Source organism: Mustela lutreola, chromosome 4, assembly GCF_030435805.1.
Source record: "Mustela lutreola isolate mMusLut2 chromosome 4, mMusLut2.pri, whole genome shotgun sequence".
NCBI classification, from domain to species: domain Eukaryota; kingdom Metazoa; phylum Chordata; class Mammalia; order Carnivora; family Mustelidae; genus Mustela; species Mustela lutreola.
In genome coordinates, this window is record NC_081293.1 from 34,595,759 (window position 1) to 34,610,438 (window position 14,680).

Here is a 14,680-nt window from a genome sequence, read left to right on the forward strand (position 1 = left end):
AGCAAGGAGCCCGATGTGGGACTCGATCCCAGGACGCTGGGATCAAGATCTGAGCCGAAGGCAGCTGCTTAACCCACTGAGCCACCCAGGCGTCCCTTATCTTTTTTTTTTTAATTGGAATGATTGATATACTTTTTTTCTTAAGATCCATTTTTTTTCGAGAGAGAGTGAGTGTGTGAACAAGAGTGTGTGCATGTGTGCAAGTAGGGGAGGAGCAGAGGGAGAGAATCCTAAAGCAGACTCCCCACTGAGCACAGAGCTCAATAGGGGCTAGATACCCTGACCCATGAGATCATGACCTGAACTAAAACCAAGAGCCAGATGCTTAACCCCATTTAAATTGAAGATTGGCTTAAGGGTTTATAAATGTTCTTTTCTTCCTGGAATGCTTATATAACAAATAATTTGTGTGAGGATAGCTGCCTTCAAGGGCACCTGATCTATATTAAGAACTGAACTTAATATTTAGTTTCCTCATCTGTAAAATAGAGATTGTAATATCTATCCTATAGCATAGTTGTAAATATTAAAGATGTAAAGATTAAGTAAATTAATCTAAGTGAAGTACTCAGCACATGTTCTGGGGTGTATTAATCCTTATATGGTAACTATGACAACAAATTCTAGAAGGCTTGTTATAAAAAGCAGTATACATATCCATTTCTCTCTTCCCAGAGGCAAATAGATAGAGGTAGATTGATGTTTTTTATAAACATGCATTATCTTATATCAGAGATGGGTTGGGCATAAAGGGTGCTAGGGAGTAAGCCCTGCTCAAATTCAGAAATAATGAAGCTTTAAAAATGTTAAGACAGCACTTTTGACCAAACTATCCTATTATATTTGTTTTGTTACTTAATTTATTTTTATTACTGGTCTCATCTGGAATCAGAATTGTATAATAAACTTGAGATGTGGGCTTTTTGTTTGTTTTCCTTTTTCCTTCTATTAGAAGAGAATGGTTCAAAAACAGAAAAATTAATGTGCTTCTCTTCTTCTGGTCTCAGTCCGTCAGCTCAGAGTGAATTTTTTGGGTACTTACCAGGTTCCCTGCTTAAAAATAAACACTCATGTACATTGGTGACCTCTTCACTGGTGGCAGGGGAGTGACAGTGAAGAACACTAGTCCATAGCTCTGGGCATGGCATCACCTTAGTTTCTGAAAGGGGGAAGAACCTTAACTGCTACAGCTACTATAACACACACATGAAAAGTTGCTCAACATCACTTATCATCAGGGAAAGACAGATCAGAACTACTATGAGATAACACCTCACACCAGTCAGAATAGCTAAAATCAACAACAGAAAAAAACAACAGGTATTGGTGAGGATGTGGAGAAAGGGTACCCTCTGGCAAAAATGTTGGTGGGAATGCAGGCTGGTGCAGCCACTATGGAAAACAGTATGGAGGTTCCTCAAAAAGTTAAAAGTAGAACTGCTCTATAATCCAGCAATTGCACTACTGGGTAATTACCCAAAGGGTACAAAAATACAGGTTTGAAGGGTACATGCACTCCAATGTTTATAGAAGCATTATCAATGATAGCTGTACTGTGGAGAGAGCCCAAATGTCCATTGACTGATGAATAGATAAAGAAGATGTGTGTGTGTGTGTGTGTGTGTGTGTGTAAAAATAATAATACAGTGGAATATTACTCAACCTTCAAAAAGAGTGAAATCTTGCCATTTGCAACAGCATGGGTAGTGCTAGACTATATTATGCTAAGTGAAGTAAGTCTTTCAGAGAAAGACAAATACCGTAGGATTTCACTCATATGTGGAACTTAAGACAAAATAGATGAACATATGGGAGCAGAAAGAAAGAGAGGGAAACAAACCATAAGAGACTTTTTTAAAATAGTAGACTCCATGCCTAATGTAGAGCTCAACGTGGGGCTTGAACTCATGACCCCGAGATCAAGACCTGAGCTGAGGTCAAGAGTCAGACACTTAGTCAACTAAGCCACCCAGGCACCCCAAACCATAAGAGACTTTTTAGCAGTAGAGAACAAACCATGAGTTGAAGGGAGGTTTTTAGAAGGATAATGGGTATTAAGGAGGGCACTTGTTATGTTGAGCAGTAGGTGTTGTATGTAAGTGGTGAACCACTGAATTCTACTCCTGAAACTAATATTACACTGTATGTTAACTAATTAGAATTTTTTTTTTTTGAGCAATAGTAAAGTTTATTGAATGATAGAATACAATGCTTTTAAAGAGGGAGAAGACCTGAGAGGGTTGCCCAACTAACTAGAACTTAAATAAAAAGCTGAAAAGAAAAAAAAGATCCTTAGAAGCTAGGTCAAATTGGAACAGTTTTGCTTAATTGCTTTCATTGTCACAGGACATTTTTTTTTTTTTTTTTAAGAGAAGGAGAGGGGAAGGAAATAGGGAAAGGAAAGAGAATCTTAAGCAGGCTCCATGCCAAGCATGGAGCCCAATGAATGGGTTGATTTCCTGACCCTGAGATCATGAGTCACAATTAAGAGTCCAACACTTAACCAACTGAACCACCCAGGTGCCCCAGGACTATTTGCATAAAAGCTGCTGTGTTTTGCTGCCCAGTTTTTAAATACAAGAATCCGAGGATAACAGGGGGCCACAGCAGAAGCGTTCACGTCGCGGCCCCTGTCAGATTCTGGTGAATCTGCGAATTCTGCTGTGTATCTCCTCATTTATCCATTCAAGTCAAACAACAATTGAAATGAACAGGAGCAGGGCTGACTTTGGTGTTTATGGATATGGTTATCTTTTATGGTCTAGTAATAATTCTAGATAGAAGTTGGAGCATATCATTTTTAAAATGTGCCCTGGTTACATACGGAATGAGCTGGATCTCTGAAGGACACAGCACATCACTCTAAAACTGGAATCTCTGGAATTTAAAAAAAAAAAAAAACCTTAGAAACAATGGGAGACATGAGAAGGTGCTGTTTGTGGGTAATATGGTCAATAACTTCTAGTAGGTCTTGTTGAAGACATCCTTAGAAATGTCAGTGATACATTGTGACAATGGATGACATTAGTTATTTGACTGGCAATATGTTTGCCTTTTGAGCTTTCTGTTGTCTGGTTAAGGTTTTATTACCTGAGTCCTGTTGTGGCTGTTGAATGGAACAGCTACAGTCTAGACTTTCCCCTCCTTCAGTCATAGCTGAAGAAACTTATCAATTCTCATGTCCTATACCTAAAATAGACAGATTGCAGGTAGTATCATGGTTCCTATTAAAACATTAGAAAAACTTGGGGCACCTGGGTGGCTCAGTGGGTTAAAGCCTCTAACTTTGGCTCAGGTCATGATCCCTGGGTCCTGGGATTGAGCCCTGCATCGGGCTCTCTGCTCAGCAGGGAGCCTGCTTCCTCCTCTCTCTCTCTGCCTGCCTCTCTGCCTACTTGTGATTTCTGTCTGTCAAATAAATAAATAAAATCTTAAAAATAAAAAAACATTAGAAAAACTTAAAAAATAATAATACCTATGTTAATATATAATTAACATACCATGGAGTTCATTCGCCTTTTAAAGTTTTATTTAAATGCTGTGGTTTTTAGCATATTTATGAAATTGTGTGTCAATAATCACCATCTAATTCTAAAACATTTTTTCACCCCCAAAAAGAAATCCCATAACCACTAGCAGTTAATTTCAGTTTCCCTCTTGACTATCCCAGCCCTAGGCAATGACCAGTCTACTTTCTGTCTCTTTGGTTAATTTACCTATTGTGGGTATTTCATGTAATTGGAATTATACAACATGTGATTCTTTGTGACTGGCTTCTCATAGTGTTTTCAAAGCTTATCCGTGTTATAGCACATATCAACACTTCATTTAATTTTTATTGAAGAATAATATTCCCTTATGTCGAGGTACCACAATTTGTTTATCCATTAACCAGTTGATGGGCATTTGGGTAGTTTCTGGTTTGGGGAAATTATGAATAAAGTTGTTATAAGCATTTGTTTACAGGTTTTCATATGGACACATGTTTTTATTTATCTTGAGTAAATACTTAGGAGTTAGGGTTGCTAGGTTGTACCGCTTAGGGTATGTTTAACTTTTTAAGCAACTCCCAAGTTGTTTTTCCAAAGTGGCTGTACCATTTTGCATCCCCACCAGTAATTTATGAGAGTTCTAGTTATTCTGTATCCTAATCAACATTTGTAATTGTCAGGGGTTTTCTTTGTTTTTTAGTCATTCTAATAGGTATGCAGTTCTTTGTTTTACATGAAAATCATGTGCTATGAAACCATCTGAAGGATGATTTAAGCCCAAAAAAAGCATTTACTGAATGCCTATGATGTGCTAGGCCCTCTGTTATGTGAATACGAGTAAGACACATCTCTGCTCCCACAGAATTTGCAATTTATTGATAATGGTAGACATGTAAGGAAGTAATAACAATATATTGAGTTAATGCTAATTACTTGGAGTGAAAATATTGGGGTGGGGAAGGAGAGTCACAACTATACCTAGAATTAGTTTTGTGGATGGATTTTGACATTTGTGATCAGTAAAAAGATAACAATCTGAAGAGCTACATGTTCTTTTGCCTAATGTTCTATAGTAGATTTTGGTTGCAAAGGTCAAGCCTCCCCCTGCATTATCATGCCTAATAAACCAATGCCTAATAAGCTGCTTGGGATGATATTCAGCTTGCTAACCGCCTAGTGATTTGGGGCAACACCAGTCACATATGCCCAATAATCAAGGGAGGAGGCAACTCTGATTTTTGTAGTTTCTTGAAGCCTTCTCTTTTGACCATTGTATTTATTTTTCTCCCTTTTTGTATCCTTCCTAGGTCTGGCTTTCTGCCTTTTACGTAACACACTGCTAAATTGTACTCCTGCTCCTTTTTAAAGTGCATATTACTTAGTTCTGAGTTGTTTACCATAGTCAGAAGTGGTAGCAATAGGCATTTGTACTTTTTGTCCAGTTCACCTCTTTACCCTTTGCTCAGCTAGATTTGGCCTTAATATGTGAGTTATTCCAAGTGAATAAGGTGAATCCAAAAGCCATGTTTCTCAATGTCTGATAAATAGGGCTTCTTATCTGGTCTGGGTAGCAAACCAGTGAGAAGAGCTGTGAAGGAAGGTTGGGGTTGTCTGGAAGCTGGAAGAGGCTAGATGAAAATTGCTGGTTGTCATGCTCATTTGATTGTCGAATGAAACTAACCTCTTGATTTTTCTTTTTCTTTCTTTCTTTCTTTTTTTAGACTTCTCAAGAACTTGTTTAGTTTGGTTTGCTGTTAACAGCAAGAAAAAATATAATCTGATTAGAAAAAAAAAGGTTAAAGTAACTGGAACTAGTCAACCTCAAGAAGAAAAAAATGAGGAAGTTGTAATTTCTTTTTTTTTTAAAGATTTTATTTATTTAGGAAGTTGTAATTTCTTTGTATGCCCTAATTTATCCCAGGCTGTATTGAAGGTTCTTGAGAATGTCTGTATGGAAGACTGGGGTGAACAATAATCTTAAAGAATATTAAAATTCACAGCAGGTGCTGATCGTTATTTCTTTTCTTAGACTAGAGAAGGGAGAAAGATTTCAACTTAATAAGGACTTTAGGTTAACTATAAGGAGCATTATCTGCTTGTTGTTGAGTGATAAGGAGAATCTATCGTCATGTTTTCCAGAGGGCTACAAATGTCATAGTCTCATTTGGGATGGTTAAAATTGACCACAGACTGAAGGACTTGATATTTTCTGAAGATGGGATGAAAAACCTTCATTTGAAAAGTTTTTTTTTTTTCCCCTTTCTGTCACATGAGTGACAGGTTTTCCTTTATTTAGGAAAGGTTTTAATCTTAGGGAAAATGCATGTCAAGCAGCTCAATACTATAGTAAAGTTCAATTTGAAATAGGAACCTCAGTTTTTGACAGGTTCTTACAAATAATAACAATAATTGGTTTAGAACTATAAATTCCTAGACTTCTATTTTGTCATACATAGGACTTTTATGGTACTACTCCTCTAATTGTTTGATGCCCCTGTCGAGTATTCATTATTAGATGTCCTGTCTATTCTTTAGGGTACTCTTAAGCAGATTCTATGCTTGAAATCACTACATGTTGAACTTTTGGATGTATTGGAGCTTTGATTTTTACTCAGGACTGATAAGTTCTATCAGTTCTTATGTTTCATTATTAGTAGAGCCTTTCATAGAAACTAGGGATAAAAAAAATCATTGTGCTAAAGTAGACCAAGCATGGAGGAGATGGAGTTAAAAGGTCAGAACAGAAATTTTGAGAAAACTAGAGGATGAGAAAGAAATCTCAAAATCAGAAGTTATTTTATAGAATGCATATGAAAGTGATTACTTGATTCTTTTAATATAGTCATTATGCATTTACTTTGTAGGAAAGAGATGTATATGGGTTGGGTTGGGGAGAGGCAAGAACATACCTATTCAAAGGGACCTATCTCTTGGAGAGGAGATTGGGGGGAAATTGGAGGGGGAGACAAACCATGAGAGACTGTGGACTCTGAGAAACAAACTGAGGGTTCTGGAGGGGAAGAAGGTTCGGGGGATAAGCCTGGTGGTGGTATTATGGAGGGCATGTATTGCATGGAGCACTGGGTGTGGTGCAAAACAATGAATTCTGGAACACTGAAAAGAAATAAAATTAAATTAAATTAAAAAAAAAGAGACCTATCTCAGAAGGGCAATATTGGTCAAAGAAAGCAAATTGCAGAACAGTATGCATACTTCTATGTTTAGGGGAGAAATAACATAAAACATTTTTCTGTGGGTATATATATATATATATATATATATATATATATATTTTTTTTTTTTTTTAACATCTGAAAGAATACATGCCAAATGTGTGTAGCAGTCTGAAGAATGTAAGAAGGCAGGATTGGAGACTGCTTTTTCTGTCATAGTCTTCTGTTTGTGTGTGTTCAGGAAGAATGGATTTATGTGTGAGATGGGTGGTTAAATATTCATTTAAAATAAATAAAGCATATTAGTTACCACTAAACAGTATTTATAGTGTAGATAGGGAGCTGAGATAGTTTCAAATAATGTTAACTCATTAGAAAATAAGAATGGAGGGGCACCTGGGTGGCTCAGTTGGTTAAGTGTCCAACTCTTGTTTTGGGCTCAGGTCGTGATCTTGGGGTCATGGGATTGAGCCCCGTGTTGGGCTCTGTGCTGGATGTGGTGCCTGATTGAGATTTTCTCTCTCCCTCTGCCCCTCCATCCCCAATAAAAAAATTTTTAGAAAATAAGAGCAGTAGAGCAGAAATTTGGAAATCACTTGTTTTGTGAGTTAATCCTCCCTTATGTGTTCAATGCATTTAACTTTGAAATGTTTTACCCATACCTATGTTGAAACCATATGATAAATGTAAAAATCTTCCTTTAAGAATTCCTCCCGTTGGGGAGCCTGGGTGGCTCAGTGGGTTAAGCGTCTGCCTTTGGCTCAGGTCATGATCTCAGGGTCCTGGGATTGAGCCCCTTGTCGGGCTCTCCTCAGCGGAGAGCCTGCTTCCCCCTCCCTCTCTTCTCTCTGCCTGCTTGTGATATCTCTCTCTCTTTCTCTCTCTCTGTCAAATAAATGAATCTTTAAAAAAAAAAATTCCTCCTGTTTTTCTGTATTATTTGACAACCCCAGTTATCCTTTCCTAGCCTTTTCAAACATCTACCCACTATTTGATTTTTGATCCTGTCTGTGCTTCTGTTTTTGCTAGCCAAGTCCCATTGTCTATGGGACACAAAGCAACTGATCAGTGTAGAAGTTTTGGAACATTACTGGCATAGACTTGAAAGTCATAGATGGGGGTTCACATCCTGATATATGCCTAACTTTGTGACTTTGAGCAGTTATATATATATAAGCTTTGAGAGCCTCAGTTTTCTCTTCTGTGAGATGGAGATAATGCTGACCCTATAGGGTTGTGGTGAGGATGGAGATCATGGCTATAAAGCATTTAGCACAGTTCCTATCATGCAAAACACCATGATTAATTTTTTTTTGAGATTTTATTTATTTATTTGACAGAGAGAAATCACAAGTAGACAGAGAGGCAGGCAGAGAGAGAGAGAGGGAAGCAGGCTCCCTGCTGAGCAGAGAGCCCGATGCGGGACTCGATCCCAGGACCCTGAGATCATGACCTGAGCCGAAGGCAGCGGCTCAACCCACTGAGCCACCCAGGCGTCCCCCATGATTAATTTTATCTTTGGTTCTGGAGCTGCTTTTTTTCTCAGATGTTGTTGGACCCTTGCAGCGTTCTATCTTGTATCTCTAGGAGACAATATGGGAATAAGCCATAAAGGATAGAAAATGGTCCTAGATTTCTCTCCCAAGAAAAAGGCAGGTGAGTGGGATAGGGCTGGTAGAGGTGAGCCTGTGGCAATGCTAGAGGGTACATCAAGCTACTTATTGAGTTTAACTGTCATTTGAATAAGAGTAAATGACTAAGGGCAAATTAGGTTGCCTATGTGGTAGGGTGGTTATCAAAGAAGCCCCTCTCTGAATGTGTTAGGATTAGGTTGAGGGAATGTTTGTGAAAGGATTTAAGGTAGAGGGAGTAGGAGGAAGTCAGGGAGGCAGTAGAGTGAGACTCCTTAAGAACACAGTCTGGATTTGAGTAGATTGGAGCCTTGGCTCTGTTGCTTACTGCCCTGCCCTGTGAATATTGGGCCAGTTACTTAATCTGTCCAAGATTTAATTGCTTAGTTTATAAAATAGAGTTGTGAGGGGATGCATTTAGCATGCTTAGAATAGTGTCAGGCATATTTTAAATACTTGATAAATTTACTAATATTAAGTCAAGCTGAGGGAAGAAAATAAAGCAGGGCTAGTGAACTGTACAATTGGAGTGGGCTCCCTCTATGTACAGCTAACTGATAGCATTTGTCATTGGTTATCTTCCAAGAAAGAGTCAATAATGGGATGCATTATTTATAAATGTTCTAATACTTCCTGATGTATTTGCTTATTAAAAACAAATGAAAAAAAAAAGATCTTTTCCTTATTTTCCCTATATTGAGAACCAAAACTTATTAAAAAAAAAATCCTTGAAAGGTTAGTTGCCACTTCTAACTTTTGTTGTTGAATGATAACTTGTGGTCTGGTTTTATCCATGTATGATTTCTGCTTGAATTTCACTGCAAATTTTGTACTTTTTCTGTCCTTTTTGTTGTTTCTTGCGGGCTTCCTGGTTAATCAGTTGCTTTTAGCAATGTTTACTACTTATAAAACAAAAAGGATGAATAATATGCTTTAAATATATATCAGTGAGGCATAGATAAATAAATTTTAATGAGAAAATAAGCCTCTGCATTGAAATTCATTCAATTAAGAAGGCTGTGCAAACTTTGTCCTGCATTTCATCTGTCATCTTTTCATCTGTTGAGCACTAGTGAACCTCTGGGTTTTTATTTATTTATTTATTTTATTTTATTTTATTTTTAAGATTTTATTTATTTGTCAGAGAGAGGGAAAGAGAGCGAGCACAGGCAGACAGAGTGGCAGGCAGAGGCAGAGGGAGAAGCAGGCTCCCTGCCAAGCAAGGAGCCCGATGTGGGACTCGATCCCAGGACGCTGGGATCATGACCTGAGCCGAAGGCAGCTGCTTAACCAACTGAGCCACCCAGGCGTCCCCTTCTGGGTTTTTAAATATATGTCCCAGTACTCTAAGGTGGCATCGTAAAAGTTTCTTTTTGTTCTCCCTGATATTCCAGTAGCCACCACTGTACAGATGCCTTGTTCTTTTTTTTTTTTTTTTTTAATTTTATTTATTTGACAGAGATCACAGGTAGGCAGAGAGGCAGGCAGAGAGAGGAAGGGAAGCAGGCTCCCTGCTGAGCAGAGAGCCCAATGCGGGGCTTGATCCCAGGACACTGGAATCACAACCTGAGTGAAAGGCAGAGGCTTTAACTTACTGAGCCACCTAGGCACCCCCAGATGCCTTGTTCTACATTCTGTCATTTAGTACTGAAAATAACCATAGGGAAAATTATAATTTTATAGGTGAACCAAGGTTTAGAAACTTGTTCAGAGTGACATGTCAGCAACTGGCAGAGCCAGAATTTGAAAATCAGTTGGCTGATTTCAGAGTGTGTACTTTTTTTTTTTTAATTTAATTTTTTATTTTTTATAAACATATATTTTTATCCCCAGGGGTACAGGTCTGTGAATCACCAGGTTTACAGAGTGTGTACTTTTAAAAAAAATTTTTTTAAAAAGATTTTATTTATTTATTTGACAGAGATCACAAGTAGAGAGAGAGGGAAGCAGGCTCCATGTTGAGCAGAGAGCCCGATGTTGGGCTCAATCCCAGGACCCCGGGGTCATGACCCAAGCTGAAGACAGAGGCTTTAATCCAGTGAGCCACCCAGGTGCCCCAGAGTGTGTACTTTTAAATGCCAGACCATTAACTGCTTTCCTCACCCACAATCAACAGAAGACTGCAAAGCTGACCCTTGGCAAAGTGGCCAGAATTGTTTCTTTCCTGCTGCTATCTTTCTAGTTCCTCCCTCACTTTACCATCCCATTTTACTGATCAGATACAGGTGTAAAGTCTTAGCTTGAAGAATCGTCCAGTCTAGTGGCTCTCAAATCTAGCTAGTCAAAAGAGTCACCTGGGACACTTATTTCTTTTAAAATTTTGACTAAGTTGGTTTTCACTGGAGCTCAGGAACCTGCATTTTAACCATTCTACAAGTGATTTTGACAATCTGACAGTTCTGAGTACCACTTCAGATGCATGAGTCCCCACCCAAATAGCCCCTCCATTTTTCTCACAAGTAGTCATCTAATAATCCATTATTGTCTTCTGATGGCGACTGACTGCCATCTTGCCGTGAAGGTTATTTCATTGGTAATTAGATGCAAGGCTGAGCTTCTATAGAGCTTTCATTTACTGACTTGTATGGACCAGATCAGTTTCTTCAGGCTTTGTGTCTGTAATCCTTAGATACTGGCTTTGAGGTTAGATCTAGGCTGGAAACTTCTCTGAACCTCATCTTCCTCATGTGTGAAATGAGTGTGTTGTTATCTACATTGAAGGATTATATCAAGAACTAAATGAAAAAAATAAACTGTCCTGACTGGGAAGATTCATGAATGCCTTCAAACAGGCATTTATTATAGTCCCTTCACCTTATCAGCCTTTTTTGAAACAGTCCCATGCCTGCAGGGCTCTAGTTAGAAGTGTGGAGATATGTATATAGATATAGATACAGATATCTGGAATGGATGTCTAGGAGCCTTCTAATATATATATTAGGGTATATACATAAGGTATATATATATATATATATATATATATATATATATATACAGAGAGAGAGAGAGTGTGTGTGTGTGTATATATATATATTATATATATATATATATAATATATATAAGTCTCCTAGACATCCATTCCAGGATTGTCAGTGCCAGAAATAGGTTGTCATTTTGACTTCTCATCCGTACACTCCTTTTGTTTTTCACCTGTGGCTTTTCCTCTGGACAAAGAATAGGATACCTCTTACAGAGACAGAGAAGCCTACATTTCTGAAAATTCAGTTTACTCCTTAAGTAATTGGAGTTTCCACTGATAACTTGAACGCAGCACAAAACAAATGATCTGCAGGAAGACCTTAAAGGTGTAAGAAAAGTCCTTCTTCAATTATATAGAGACCAAAATGGAGAACCAAAGAAAATACTCCATGTCTCTTTCTTATCCAACGGTAGACAGACAATTGATGAGTGTTAAGACAATTGATGAGTGAGCGCCTGGATGGTTCAGTCCATTAAGTGTCCAACTCTTGATTTTGGCTCAGGTCATGATCTCTCAGGGTCATGAGATTGAGCCCCTCATTAGGCTCCAAGCCCAGCGTGGAATTACCCCTCCTACCCATGCTCTTTCTCAAATAAATAAATAAACTCTTTTAAAAAAAGAAAGAAAGAAAGAAATGGGGTGGAGGTAGCAAGTGAGAGGAGGCAGTGGCAGTGAACTAAGAAATGTTGAATGCTTGTTCTTTGGCAAACACAATGTGAAGTAAAATAAATATTTAAGTAGTTTCAACCTAATTTTCACAGGTTAGATCCCGTTTCACCAATGAGAATACTGAAGACCATTGAGAATAACTAAGGCAAGCCTCATACCTGGTCAGATGGCAGGTCCAGACTGAGGATACCTGGGACTTTTCAGAATGTGATTTTTTCAAAAATTATAATACATACACATTCTTTAAGAAACAGATGTTCTGGGGCACCTGGGTGGCTCAGTGGGTTGGGCCTCTGCCTTCATTCAGCTCGGGTCATGATCCTGGGGCCTGGGATCGAGCACCCGCATTGGGGTCTCTGTTCAGTGGGGAGCCTGCTTCCCTTCCTCTCTCTCTGCCTGCCTCTCTGCCTACTTGTGATCTCTGTCTGTCAAAAAAATAAATAATAAAAAATCTTAAAAAAAAAAAAAAAGGAAACAGATGTTCTAATTTCTATTGTATAGTTCCCTGACAAAACACCTGTTATTCTCTTATTTTAATTGGTTATGTCTCTCTTCCTTTACTAGTTACTTTATACATAGGGACTGGGTTGCAACATTCATCTCTATCACCAGGGACTAGTATAGGAGTTGACCCTTGACCTGTGCATTAAAAGTTTGTAAAAATGGAATTTCTGTCTCTGGCATTTGAAAACATCTGCACCCTCCACCGCTACTCCTCATCTTTTGAGTTAAAAAAAAAAAAAAAGTATAGAATTGTAAGGGATATTAGAAATACTCTAGCTCAGTCCTCTCGTTTGTATAAAGGGAGGAATTTCAGGCACTGACTGGAGAGGTAGATCATGACGTACCCAAAGACCGCAATTGATAGTAGTTATTCTAGCACTCTTGCCTCCTGGTGCGCAGTTGAGGGCTCTTCTTAGGATCTGCATGTATGCATACTGCTTTCATTCAGTTAGTAACCCTCTGATTCTTCCTTTATGCTCAGTGCTACAGAAATGCCACTTTCCTTTCTGGCTTCCTGAATAGATAGGTATACAGCCATGCTTTCCAGAAACCAGAAGAAAAACAGCTTCCCAAGAGTTAAGACTTAAGCTAGAAGATAGTCACTGAAGTTGAGGTTTTTAACCTCTTGTATCCCTTTTTTGCTCATCCAGACAATTACTTAACTGTCGTTCATTGGAGACGCTAAGTGATTATTTGCAGGTCTGGGGAAACTGTTCAGGACCCTGAAAATAACCTTTCATTGCTGTCGTTTGATTTGGTGTGGTGGTTGAGATGTGTGTTCTGCTTTTTTTTTTTTTTTTTTTTTTTTTTTTTTTTTTTTTTTTTAAGATTTATTTATTTGAGAGAGAGAAGCATCCATGTGAGTGTGCAGGGGTCATGGGAGAGGGAAAGTGAATCTCAAGCAGACCCTGCACTGAGCCCAGAGCCCCACGCAGAGCTCAATTTCAAGACCTTGAGATCACAACCTGAACCGAAATTGAGAGTCAGATACAACTGAAGCCACCCAGGCGCCCCTATTTTGCTTTTCTTAAACAAAAGCAAACTAAGTCTGTAATGTAATGTATTCTCTAATGTTAAGTTAAGCCATGAGTTGTGCTTCCCTTTAGCTCAGGCTAGTAAAAACAATTTGTACATGATAGTCTCTCATGGACTCAAGTGAAATGTGGTGGAACAATGATATTCTTCACTTAGTTTGTGTTAGCTCTCTATTTTCAAAATGTTTTTGCCTTTAGCATCATGGAAACACTGTCTTGGGTTAAAGTTTTTTCATGTGAGTGGTTTTCAAAAGTTAATTTTCATAAAACTTTGGACACATTTTAAGTTTTATAGGGTATATCTCATGTATGGAACTTATCAGTAATAAATATTAAAGTTACCTGATAAAATTAGATTGAAACTACACTCACCTTTTGCTTTTTCAGGAAAGTGATTCTGTTTGTAGACTGAGAATTCTTAATTATGAACTTCCTCTAGATAAAAAATTCCCTGTTCATTTGAATAGAATGTTTCTTTGACATTGGAGGCTGGGGTGAAGGGCTGAGGGCAAAGTCAGTTGACTTGACTCTTTCCTTTGAATTTACTTTAAGTTCTTTTGAGAGAAAGTCTGAAGTAGTGAGACATATACATTAAAGAATATTGGGGAAAAGGATGCAGTTAATTATAGAAACTTGTATTAAGCTTAATGTTGCCAAATCATTTTTCTTAATGAAATGAATATGTGTTCTTAAAACAATCTGGAACTTTGATTCATGTCGTCAATCCATGGCAAGAAACAAATGATATAGTATTCATTTTATGAAGTAATTTTATGTATTGTCTTATTCTGTGTTTTTATTTTTAGGACCGGAGTAGGCCCTATGACACTTTTAACTTGCACTCGTTGGAGAACTCCTTAATGGATATGATAAGGACTGATCATGAGCCTCTGAAAGGTAAACACTACCCTCCCAGTGGCCCACCAATGAGTTTCGCTGATATAATGTGGAGGAATCATTTTGCAGGTTAGGAATATTCATATGTCCATTCCTTGCTTGGTGTTTTAAACAAAAATCAGCTTTTTAATAATTGTGATTTTTTTTTTTTCATTTCTGTTTTGGTTTGTTTTTTTTTTCCATTTTTGTTTGCTTCTGTAAAGCATTGTGGAATGTATTTAAAATTGATTTTCTTTTTTTAACCTGGGTTCAGCTACCTACAGTAATCAAGGTTGATTGCTTTAATCATAATGTTTGGCAG

At 37.9% G+C, this 14,680-nt stretch overlaps 1 protein-coding gene across 9 annotated transcripts in view; it reads left to right on the top strand.

Moving 5' to 3' along the window:
• The window catches only part of CPEB3 (cytoplasmic polyadenylation element binding protein 3), a 197,595-nt gene that overhangs the window by 62,094 nt on the left and 120,821 nt on the right, over positions 1 to 14,680 (top strand). For 7 of the 9 annotated variants that reach the window (XM_059169456.1, XM_059169454.1, XM_059169460.1 and 4 more), the window contains one exon: positions 14,289 to 14,448. In XM_059169456.1, coding sequence (XP_059025439.1) covers positions 14,289 to 14,448 — 160 coding nt within the window. The remainder of the gene's footprint in view (positions 1 to 14,288; positions 14,449 to 14,680) is intronic. The other 2 variants (XM_059169462.1, XM_059169463.1) reach the window with 1 other exon arrangement.